Below are 12700 nucleotides of genomic sequence, written 5' to 3'. Positions count from 1 at the left end.
AGTGTTTGATCCTCTGGATCGGCTGCAAGGGTCCCATGATGACCCACATATCACGTGACTTATAAAGGTGGTCCATCTCCGGCCCCATGCCACCACAGACAGCATTAAAGGGGCATTAAATTTCTCTCTGACCACACGGCAATTTGTTTTATTGAAACAGAGTAACTTTATTTTCTGTTTAGGGGGAGGATGCGTGGTTTGCAGTTCACTTCTAGAATAGTTCGCAACGTCCGAGGGACTGTGCAGGAACCCTCCCGTACTATAAACTATATATATATAGTAACATATATATATATATATATATGTAACATTGGTGGAAAACATTGCCCTGGTAAGAATAAACTCCTGCGTTTTCCTTTGAGAAATGTCGTAATTAATGTTTCAAACATAAGCCAACCTTAGCTTTTCTCAACACATTTTCCCTTCATAGATCAAATAAAAACTTCCCTCGTAGAGCAAAAGACACATGAAGAAAAACATCAAAATGACAAATATACACTCTGCGAAAACGACTTAACTTGGATTAAAAGCTACCCTGGGAATTTATTGCAAATAGGCAGTGCATGATGAGAATCTTAAGCAAACTTTCAGGATTTAAGTACTATAAGCGGCGTAGCATTGTGACCCAATGGTTAGTGCCTCGGCCTTCTCCCCATGCTTGTGTGGGTTGATTAATTATTATTCATCATTAATTATTATTCCATACAATTCAATATTTCTTATAAGTTAAAGTCACTGCCAGGCGATACGACAAAAACAAAGCCAAACTAATCGTGCAAGTGACTCGCTGTGGGAACTCCTGACGAGACAAACCGAAAATCACAGCAACATAAAACAAGCACAATATCGGCAGTAATCGAAGTCAAATGGTGAAAATGTAAGCACAATTATGATTTAAGCAGACAGGTTAATAACTAAATTAGCCATACATGTAGAATCAAATGAGGTCCACTCAAAGTGGCAACCCAAATTCTGCCTTTATTCATATGTATTACTCCCTGCTTATTATAGTCACCACACTGAGAGCTAGATATGCTCACCAATATATTACAATGATGCAGCACAGTTCTCCCTGCAAATTACAACCACCACTAATAAATTCAATTCACATTTAATTCATACCTGTCTCACAGAGTCACTTGAAGGTGCGCATTCTTATTAACGGTGTCTGTTCCAGTGTAATCAAGCCAAAAGTAGCACATTGCAACCTCCAGGTACAGGACCAAAAGTCTGTTTTTCCAAGTGGGCCATCCGTTCTGTGGGAAAATGTAGTTGCCTCTGGACAGATGCGCACCTTGATCCTTTGGAGCCCAGCATGGAGGCCCAGACCACTGAGGATGATCCCTCGAGCTTTATTTGGAGGCCAAGAGAGGTAAGCAGCACAAGAGCTAATTTTAATTGCGTTCTCACAAATCAAAGACAGGTCAATATATGTTTTTCTTTTCTTTGTCTTTACATTAAGTGGTGGTGCAATGTAAGCCAGGTACACTGTGGACTGATTCATAATGGATTTTTAGAAGAAAATTTTTATTTTTGTAAATATAATTGGATAATCGAATAAAAATGTTACTTGCATTTTGCCATTAATTAAAACTAAAAGGGGGATTTGTTTTATTTTAGCTGTCATTTGTCAAACATGGGGGCCGTGATTTGCTAGACTGGCAGCCATGAGCTTGCTATAAAAGAGGCCGCATCCTCGTTTTCTTGTCAGTTTGTTTAGCTTTGTTTAGCATGTTTATGCCTTCCTGGGTGATCATGCTGAGGCCGCTGCCATGCCCCCAGATGCATCGCGCCATTTGATGACAAAAATTAGACAAAATGTTAGACTACCTAAAAGCAGGTCTAAATGGTGGCACAGATTCTGCACGTGTGTGGTGGTTGTCATTTGTATTTGAGCCAAATGTATGACAACTGCTTGGGACAATCCCACTAAATCATTGTAGAAATTAATTCATTGAATTCGAATCATTATCATCTTAAAAATACTGGAATAAATGCCCCCTGAAAGCTCGGCACAACTAATAGGTGGGGTCACACACAGCCGCACAGTCGCGGGTGCAAGGCGGTCTTCAATTACCTACGTCAAATGCACGGCCATCGACACCGATACTTTATCAGCAAGGGAAGATCTTGCAGTTTTTCTGTAATAATGCACTCTAGATGCACCAACGTGATGCACCGACTCCAGCGAGTCCATATGATTGACCGGCAATCGGCTACCGCCCATCCCACAATGCATAGACGCTCCATTCTGCCCATTTCTACCTGTGCAGTCTAAGAAAGGAGCAAAAGAAATTCATTTACTATATTTATGCACCTGTGAATGGCTTCTTAAGCATGCAGAAAATCCATGCAACTCCAAGTGAAAACTCTGCATTTAGTCACTGTCAGAGATACGACACGAATGGCGATTTCAGTGCATTGACTTTTCTCGTAATTACCTCAGAATTTTGAGGCAATATCTTTTCAAAGAAATGATTCATCAAAATTGCTATGTGTGGTCTAATAACGCCGTCTCAAACTGGAAAGCTTCATCACAGCTACTTGCTTATTAGTGTATTGACCTTGTGCTGGTTGTTATGGAGAATAAATACTAATTTTTCAGTCCAATTTTCACTGACCACTTCTGTTTTAGCACATACGTGGAACGTTTTCATTGAATCTAGACTCATAAAGATGGCAAATGTCAAAAACATACATACTGCTCCAAAAAACGAAAGAGAAAGTAAACATTTGCGCTCACAGCAGTGAACTCTCAGTGACCCCATTAGCAGGCTTTCTGTGTCCGGTTGGCATGGAGATCAGTCCTTGTATACTTGTATTGACCCATGGGTTGGTCGATGGCACACTGCACTGGGCTCAGTGTGAAAATGCCATAAGAGTTCAGGGGCGACAAATAGATAGTAGGCTAGTCAGATACAGCCCGGGGGCTGCCTACTGAGAGACAGGGATTAGCCTAATTAACTCTGATCTTTCGGTTGTTTTCCCCTCAAGTTGTACGGCCATTATCGTGATTATTACTCTCGTCCGAGACGGGCATTCCATCCCAGGGACGTCTGTCTGGCCCTTTACCTGAGAAAGCGAGCGAATGAATGAGAGAGCGTGGCAAAAACACGGAAGCGATACACGAGGTTGTTTGAAGAAGCAACTGAGAGCCAAAATAAGCAGTTTAGATAGCATTTCATTTGAGCAAAGTGATTAACTGCAATGAATACAGCCATCTCTACAGTGCAACCCCAATCCCAGCTCCTCTGTGAATTTGCCTCGCACAGTTGGAATATTACCACAAATGTAATGCAAGATTTGTATATTTCTTTAAAAATTAAACTGGGCCCTACTTTAAAGATTCTGAACGTAGTGAAGATCACCTTGCTGGGAATGAATACATGAATAATGTCTTGGGACAGTGATTGCTGTCTACACCCAGAGCGTATTATGTGCTTGCACCCGCAGAGTGGTCCCAGTGACTGTGACTCAGCCTACTAACCAAAACGACCCTGCCTCTGCTTAAGATCTCTGGTGATTATTTGAAAAGGCCTGCAAGCTGAATCACTGCAACCACCACCAACTTGCAAACCACTTCTACTGAAAGAATGGCAAAAGAACAAACAGGCAGGAAGTGAATGAGAAGGACCCAAGAAAATGGGCCGATAACGAGAACCAGACCATTCCCACGTCATGGAGCTGTCCCATGTGCCGTTAGAATAGAACAGCATTGTGCAAACTCAACCTCAAGTTGTTTATGGGCTGTCCTAGGTAAATCATACCCATTGTGTGTTAAGCCACAACGATTACCACTTACAGGAAATAATGTACTGAAAAGTGTATCGTGAAAGTAATTTTCTTTGGTTAAAATCATGATTTTTGAGCAATTACTTTTGTTCATCGCTGAAGAAGATTGGGTGGCATTCCAAGTATTGATTAAGATGTGACAGATGTTACATATTATAGAGACATTTTTATTATAGATTAGATCCACAAGTAATTTAACCATAAATTATACTTCTCGATGATGATCAAGCACAGTGAGGCTCTACTGCAAACTGCAAAGGCAGATACAACTCATATCGGTTTTCATCGTATTCGATTGCACGAAGTGTGTAGTGAGCGTTTATCGTACGCTGCTGGTGAGACGTCGACAACGCATTTGACGGTAATGCCATCACGTTAACCATCATCTATCCATCTGGCTGGGTAGATAACTCTAGCTAGCAAGACTAGCTAGATAGCCATCTACAGTATATAATAACCGGTATTAGCAGTTGACACACACAACAACGGGGCCAAAATATCTAGAGGCTGAGCCTTTAATTACAGAGCACACAATTCAAGCTCGTGTTCAAAGTTAAGACTCAAACAAAAATCATCCTGTTTGGTTGAGAAAAGTTGCTAAGCTAAGGCCAAACTGTTTCCGACATCACAGTGAGAGCACATTGGAGCCAGGACCACACAAAGCTCACACTGTCTCTATTCACTTTTGTGGCTGCAAAGCAGGAAAAAGGGCGTCATTTCATGAGATGATGAGAATCTGACAGGTGCTCACCGTGACTAAATGACAAAGATAAGCAAAATTTCAAAAAAGAAAAAAGATCGGTAACCAGGAGTTGAGTTGTGAATTCTTATGCTTTAATATTTGTTGCATATTAAGTTTTTGTTGAACGGGTTAAATGAAAAAAAAAATGTTCACAATATTTTCTGGAATATTTTACAGCAAGCAGGACAAGACAGTTGGAAAAGACTGAAAACATTCTGTACGTTCTTCGAACTTGTCTCAAATAGCACACACTAATATATCAACTATTCCTTGACAATAATCTGGATGTAAAATCCTGATAGATTTCTCTGGTTGCAAACATTTTGTGCAATTAGAATTTTAAAGGTCGACAGAGACGACCAGGAGTCCACAGTAGGATCAGGAGTCTTCTTTGATTCATTACGCTCACTGGGACGACTCACTGCCATGACCTCAAGACCTGAAGTTGGTAGCTGAGGTGAGGCTTAGGAAAGAAGGGAGGAGGAAAGAGGTGGAGAGAATAACCCCATTAACCTCATCTTAACACACCTCCGCTTCTCGAGGTCACAGGACAAGTGAATAACAATGATAAATACAAGCAGGTCAACGCTGAAGGCAGGGCTGTCCAAAATCTTTTCTTCCAAGGGCCGCGCATAAAGAGAGAATCCACAAATGCGTGGGCTACTTTGACATCCTTCACATTTAACACACTCTAAGCAGTCCATGAATGTTTTATGTATATCCCAGTTGCCAAAATCTTACCCAAAGTCGGCTAGGAGGCAAGTCAAGTCAAATTTCTTTTCATAATGCTACGTTCACACAAAACCCGGTTTGGGTGTTCCGCTTCGCTTAATTTGCTGGCGTTTAACTGCGGAAGAGTTCACAACGCAGTCGCTCATTCACAATTACGGGCAGGGGCTTCGCTTTGTGACGACGGCAGCATTTCCGGGAGCAAACAAAGAAAAAAAAAAAGGTTTCGACATCGCATTGACGTGGCCGACACGGTGCTGAAGTTAATGTGAACAATATTGAATTCTTGGTAAAGTTAAAAAAAGAAGTAAAACATACCAGGTACGCCAAGCTCCTTGCTCACTTGTCTCCAGGCCTGGTCACGTTTTTTTTTTTTTTATATATTCCTGTAGTGGTAGCTGGCTGTGTTGTAAAACTCTGAATTTCCACAGACGGCAACGATTATTTTCTCCTCCATTGTTCTTTCTTCTCTTTTCAAACAACCCGCCATGTGTACATGTAGCTCAGTCGGAGCTGATTGGCTGCCGCAACACGGGAGGAAAGTTACATTTTGTTTAACCGCCCCAAAAGGGCAAATGGGCGAATTTTCGTTGCTTCACTCCACGTCCCAACGCACAGAAGGCATCATTTGTGTCACATTGCACGCAACCGCGCTCGCGCGAACGCCATTGACTTAAATTTGATCGCGGCACCAGAAGCGCTCTCAACGGATTTAGTGTGAACCTAGCATAAGGCTTTATCACGAGTGTCACATCTCATCTAATCCCTCTGAACCAGGCAAGCGAAACAAATTTCTTCTTCTTCTCCTCTGTCTTGCCACCCAAAGCAGAAATTTAGTACAGAAAACATTTAATTGCAAATTTACGTATATACCGCAGACTGCTTATAAATTGACGGTAGGCCGCAAGTGACCTCTGGGCTGTAGTTTGGACACCCCTGTCTGAATGCATTGGGCATATATTTCATGTCGATAAATGAGGTGTGAGAGAGAGTGAAGCGTCAGCTCGGCATGGCAAATAAGCTGCAACAAAACAATGCTGGTTGCCTGGTGATAAAACTGTTTTCTGGGTGTAGTCTGCGTTCAATGCTGTTCTCTCGTCGGTCTCAACCAGAGCCAGGGCCGCTGAGTCCAATGCAATGTCCAACTGTTGAAAAATTACTTCCATGCTCCTTGGGTCGTCTCAAACGCGTTCTCCAAGTCATTAGTGGCAACGCCATTCATTCCCAGGAGAGCTCAGGGGGAGCGCTCAGTTCCTTTTTATCACATGATCAGTGACGCATCTGAGCACATGCTTTACGGCACCACTGATGTCCACATGCAGGCACAATTAAAACAATCCAGATGTGAAATTGTTTTTTATAATAAGTGAAGCAATCTTGGATCAAATTTGAGAACCCCCTTGAGGATTAAAGGGGGCTGGTGGGGGGGGCGCTCACTAGCCAAAAGACGTTTGCAACATTGCACCACAGGAAGCTCCCAATTGTCTTGATTCTCGTCCATGCTAATTCCCAGATGTGGTCCGACGTAGGAAGAAGCAACAGAGCAAAGAAATGGAATCATTGTACATGAATTTCATATTCCAGTTGGATATGTTTCATGAGTATGTGACGCTTTACATTACCTTGCATCTCAATGACTCTTGAAGATATGAAAATCCAATTTATATTATCCTGAAAGCTATCCAATCTTATGTTTCGGAATAATTTCAACACAACAGGCCAATAAATGTAGATTTTATTTTTCACAACTGTCCCATATGTGAACCCTTGGCATATATCAAAATGGTATTCCATTTCTTGACAAACGCGGACTGGTTATTCGCTCTCAATTGGCGTCCATCTCTTTTTCAGGGGGGGGGGGGACGTCGCCTTACATTTCTGTATGGTATGTCTGTCTGATGGCTGCTTTGAAAATTCTATTCGAAATCTGTGTTCAACATGTCTCCATGACCCAATCTTATCAAACTCTGAGACACAAAATACCTTTCCAGTGAACGGCATTACCAGTGAATCACAATGTTGCAAACCATTTGCAATGTGACGTTCACGGTTGTCTGACTAACCTGGGATTTCATTCCATTTTCGAAGTTCCTGGGCTCGGGTCGACAGGTGTTTCCGTTCGTTTCCATCTTGCTTGAACCTTCTCATCAAGAGACATGGTGTGGTCCACCGAGAAACCCTGGCTGACCTGATGGTGTCCTGCACAGAGAAACAAATATTTAGAGACAGAATCATTTATCTCTTACAAAAGGGTAACGTACAAGAGAGGCTCAAAAGTATCCAAACTTGTGTTTCATAGCTGCTGCACACGATTTTTTTTGTTTTAAATTCCCGAAATCACAAACTGTTTATTATTCACACAGTCGCCATCAATGTCAGCCGTGGCAAATCTGTGGCAATTATGGGTATTTTCAACCACCGGGTACATCGAGTAACCTTGCACAACTCCACTCCTGAAGTGGTGTGACCTTGTGATCGCAAATAGAGATCTCAGGACTCGTAGTCGAAACATGACAGTTTGATTAATATTGCGTTTGTGGAATATGACTTAAGCAGGCCATCCACCCATTTTTACCCATCACGATTTTGTCACTTCTGACAACTAAAAATGACATCACAGTTGCTCAGGACTCAGGTAACAACCAATCATGGTCATTACCAGAGCAACTGTGATGTCATTTTCTGTCGAGAGAAGTGACAAAATGGCTGCCTCCCCTAAGATGGGTAAAAATGGTTGGATTTTCCTGCTTAACTCATATTCCACAAACTAAATATTAATCAAAATGCCATGTTACGACAAGTGAAGGCATGTAGAACATATAATTGCAAAGACTCGTTTTGGGTTGGGGTCCCCTTTAAGCATGTTTGTTCAAACACTATGACATTGGAACGTTGCTCTTACTAGTGTCGTGCATATTTATCAAAATACCCGAAATATCCAATACAAGGGATAAAGGGTCGTGTATCAAAATACTTTTTCCCCTTGAGCAGAGCAAGAAATGCCCCGAAAATTGGTACTTCAGCAAGACAATGACCCTATAAACAGTACATTAAGTGAAGAGCATCTTGTTAACGGTGCAATAAAATTAAAGTTAAGGAGTGGCCAGCCTTAATCTGATCAAAAAAATTGAGTCCTGATCAAAGGCAGTTGTGGCACATTTTTGTCAATTTGGGCATTTTCGCCTTTAGGAAGACGTTGACAAATTTTGAACGACTCCAATCTTGACCTACATAAATAAATAAAAAATCTGTTTGTCCTTTAACACTGCTGCTTTCTTATTCAAATTCAGATCAACAGAATGACCTACCGTGATGACTAAATGAAAATTTTGAGTGTGGTGAACTATAAATTGGTCATTTGAGTGAAAAAATCTGAAACAGCTTGCAGCGCATTTTCACCATTTGGCACAGCATTGCATTTGAAGAACAACAATTACTTTGAGTAAATTGTAAATGTCCGTACTGCCGTGTCCCCCACACACAGTACTCCACTATGCCTCCCCAGCATTATCTTACTTCCATCTATGTCTCTTTTATCAGGAGGCACCTCACTACAAGAGATTTGTTTCCTATGTTGCCATTATCAGATGCTAAACCCAGGGGCTGTGTTTATTCTTTTGTTTGCAATCCGGTGGAGGGTCATTAGTCTTTTTTTTCATTTGTTTACCAGGCCTCAAAAATGAAAACACAGCCTAGGGCAACAAAGGCAAAGCATGTCAAAGGGGGTAAATGTTTAGCCTACTATGGAAAATTGGGAACAATTTCTAAATGCCAATTAAGTGCAAGTTTAAATGACAAATAACAATTTGACGTTAAATGTAAAATGTTGGCAAAATAATTATTAATGATTAAATGACTGTGGACTATGATTCTTCTTTTTCCTGAAGATTTTGTGGTGGCTTCACAAACGAAGCGGTAATATTTTGCCCTTGGAAAAAAAAATTTGACAAAGGTTTACGCTTGGCCACATGTCACAAATTTCCTTGTTTGTCATTGCAACAGGCCAGTGAATATTTTCATTCATCCGGGTAATTTCGTTCTCAGGGCACTGAATCAATCGGAACTGGACTGTTGTGGTCGTCTTAAAAGACGTTTCAACTGTCACAGAGCAGGCTTAATCAGTTTGGGCACATAGAGTGAATACGACAGTGTTAGCTAGCTAGCCTCATTGTTAGTACAACAGGAGCCTTTCATTTTACGTTGCCTGCAGTACGGGAAGTTTTAACTTTTCAAAGTCTCTTGTTTGTGTGCTTCCCCGTCATCCGTTTATTTTATTTTTTTTTTAATGGTAATTATCAGTGTTTGTGAAAGTGGACACCACGTACGCACATGGCTAATTTAGTAGAGACTCCCACAAAGATTGAACTACCTCAAACCCTGCCTAGAACGCAGCATAAATCAACAATTTCAAAACTTTCAATCTGATAAAGACAGATATTATTAATACACTTCGGTGGTTTCTGTAGAAAACTGATTTATTTATATAATCATTGAATTAATTCTGTATATTTTTGCAGAATTGCATGTCTCGTACTTGCCAATTGCTTGAAACTTACTAATGAATAATTTGACTGTTGAGTTTGTTTCTGATTGAAGCTTGGTTCCTGTTTGGTCAAATCAGACGATTTTCCAGGGATGGAAGTAGAAAGTAAGAATCAGTATGATCATAGTTCATGTGTAGTGACTCTAATGTCATGTGACTTAAAACTGTTAGCGGAATAGAATACAGTAATTACCCATTTTATTTTTACACATTTTTTTGAACTAACAAAAAAAAAGTGGTTTCCTTGATTCAACCAATTATGCTAATGAACTTATGACATGTATAAAATAGAATCTCAGAGAGGTATTCTAGAACAACTTCTAACCACAATGAATGCGTGGAAAAAAAAAAACGCCCAGAAACTGTTGCAAAGTTGTCTACTTGGACACACACCCATATACGCACAATCTTGAAAACATCTGTGAAATGACGCGGAATAGTAGGAAAAGTTCATTGATACATGAGTGGTGAGTTAATTTTCAGTGACATGCTTTAAGTGAACAGTAGATTTATGTACTTGGCAAGAGGTTAGAGGTGTGGCGGGTGTATCATCTTGCATCATGAGGTAGTGTGTAAGTGATGGGAGGGAGATCCTTGCTGACTCCGTTGGTTCATTGCGGGGATTTGACATCACGGCTGATGTCTGACGCAGAAAGTGGAAGACCACCTCGCAGCTGCCGGGGCTGGAGCTATCACGGCCGACTTTGCAGTTTGACTCATGGAACGTGAAACGTTTCCCAGAACTTAGCGACTAGGGGGTACACCCTTTGCTTGTGTGGGTTTTCAAGTTTATATATGTGAACTTTATTGGCTGGTTAAATGCTATAACTGGAAGAGTTTTCACCCAGTCTGCATCATTCCTGAGCCAGATTGTGGCAAATCACAAGAAGTAATGGGGAAAAAAATGACGAGTAATGACTAGTAACTCTGCACAGAGCTAAATTTAAAAAATGTGCATAATGTGTTGGGCCACTGTTGACTGACGATTACATCTATAGCTGGGGTCATTCCTGGGGTCGCGATGTTACACAGTAGTGCAGTAGAGTATCAGCGTGTGGAGGTGTGCCTTGTAAGTCACGTCAGCAGCTCTGATTCCAGCTCCGGTTGGCCATTTGCCAAGCGACTAACATCTGCTTCATGCTTATTGTAAGCTCTCATTTTCTATTTGTCTTTTTGGCTGCTTGTCTGTGCATCAGTGAGTGTGACCCTCCGTTCTCCATCTGAAGGCCGATAGTATGTCAAATTTTGGCTTAGAACACAAAGCAAATAAAACCAGAGCGAGCAGCAGCTCCCGTTTCTACGCTCTCATATTTACTGCGCAGTTCTCCTTTAAACATGCTGGAGTGCTTAGTCATTTTCTTCGGATAAAACACAAACCTGTGGTGAGGATGGTTGGTTCCATTGATGGATGGCTGCCGTGAATTGTCTCCTCTCTTCTGTCTGGGCTGTCGTATTCACTTGAAGAGGTGTCATTTTCTCTTAGAAAGACAAAAAACAAATGCAGACTGTATTATGTATGGATAAATGTGTGTGGCTAATACCTACAAAAAAACTTAAAATTGCAGTACCAACCGAACTTAGTTGGCCAAGGCTTAAGGTTAATATCTCTCAATATTTCATTCAAAAAACATTTAAAAAGTTGGGGAAGCCAGGCAGACTAAGAGTAAAGTCTTCCCATCATTACACCGCTCTTCAACACGGGTAGACAGAAAGAAAATTAAAAATAAATCTAAAGAGGTGCGACTAATGCTGATCTGATTATTTTGGTGCTGGATAATTAAAAGTCCAAGTGGTTCTTGTTGGCTCTGAAGTTTCCATTATAGCCTCCATATTGTAAATTAGCATTAAAATTTCAATCATCTAAATGGAAAATACAATATGTCCTAAAATTTACGACACTGTTACATCTGATCAAAGTACAGTACATCCATCCGCCAACCAACTACTATCTACTTACAATTTAAAACAAAAACTCCACACAGGAGCCTGGATTTGAACTCTCAACCTCAGGACCTTACAGAAAATTGTTTGATTGTACAGACTGCCTCAAATGATTATAAAATATTAAAATAAGGGTCCCCAAATTTTTGTCCAGGGGTTTCATTAGTTTGCAAATGAAAATAATTATGTTCATAATGTATCATAAAAAAAGAAATACTAACATTTAAAAAAAAAAAAAAAATCAATACCTGAATTTCATTCAAGAATTTTCTGTTAATTTTTATCTATTAACAATTTAATTTAGTGAGGTTTGCTATTCAGCATCTGAAGATTACCAGCAATTCTGTTTAAGAAATGTGTCAGAGAATTTCCAGGACTGGTGTTACAAAAGATATATCTTAAAACCAAATCAGAAATAAAAAGTTTTAGTTTTAGTATTAGTTTTAGAAGTAATCTTCCTGAAATCTAACACACTTTCCCTGCCTTCTCAAGCGTGCCTTCAAGCATGACTGGAAGGAGTTTTCCGGTATTATCTGCAACTCTGCAACTGTATGTTAAGAATCAACTGAAGTCTTATCATCTGCAGCTGACCTTTGCTTTCTCTGGCCGGTGGCAGTCGGTCGGAGCTGACTCAGAGCATCCTGCAGGCTTCTGATCTTGGCCTTCTTCTCATTGAGCACCATAACAAAACGGGCGTAAAGGTCTTTTGTCATTGTTTCCTTATCCTGAACTTGATGTCCGAGCCTAGTGACAAAGGGACCAAGGTACATATGTTCACACAAATGTATACATCACACTTTTGGACACAACATCGGAGTAATTTGCTCCGAAGAATTATGATGTCTGTATAACTGAACCAAGAAAAAAAACCTGACAAAAAGCTTGCACCAGCCATGCACCAGTTCCCAGAAATCATAAGCCTAGTTCGGAGTTCTGGGTGTAACCTTCAACAC

The 12700-nt window shown here is 40.6% G+C and overlaps 1 protein-coding gene across 8 annotated transcripts in view; it reads right to left on the bottom strand.

Annotated features, from left to right (window-relative positions):
* Nucleotides 1-322: 322 nt before the first annotated feature.
* Nucleotides 323-12700, bottom strand: part of LOC148343941 (DNA repair protein XRCC4-like) — a 28978-nt gene continuing 16600 nt past the window's right edge. For 4 of the 8 annotated variants that reach the window (XM_088291776.1, XM_088291834.1, XM_088291817.1 and 1 more), the window contains 4 exons: nt 12339-12491; nt 11184-11284; nt 7327-7462; nt 4618-6765 (listed from right to left, as the gene is read on the bottom strand). In XM_088291776.1, the coding sequence (XP_088147902.1) occupies nt 7335-7462; nt 11184-11284; nt 12339-12491 (382 nt within the window). In that variant the 3' untranslated portion in view covers nt 4618-6765; nt 7327-7334. Of the gene's footprint in view, nt 1351-4617; nt 6766-7326; nt 7463-11183; nt 11285-12338; nt 12492-12700 lie in introns of those variants that run through there. The other 4 variants (XM_088291799.1, XM_088291792.1, XM_088291784.1 and 1 more) reach the window with 4 other exon arrangements.

The sequence above is a fragment of the Idiotropiscis lumnitzeri genome, chromosome 1, assembly GCF_059441095.1.
Source record: "Idiotropiscis lumnitzeri isolate Australia: NSW breed Sydney's pygmy pipehorse chromosome 1, RoL_Ilum_1.0, whole genome shotgun sequence".
Taxonomy (NCBI): domain Eukaryota; kingdom Metazoa; phylum Chordata; class Actinopteri; order Syngnathiformes; family Syngnathidae; genus Idiotropiscis; species Idiotropiscis lumnitzeri.
Note: the sequence above shows the minus strand (reverse complement) of the source record. Positions and strands in the feature narration are given on the sequence as shown.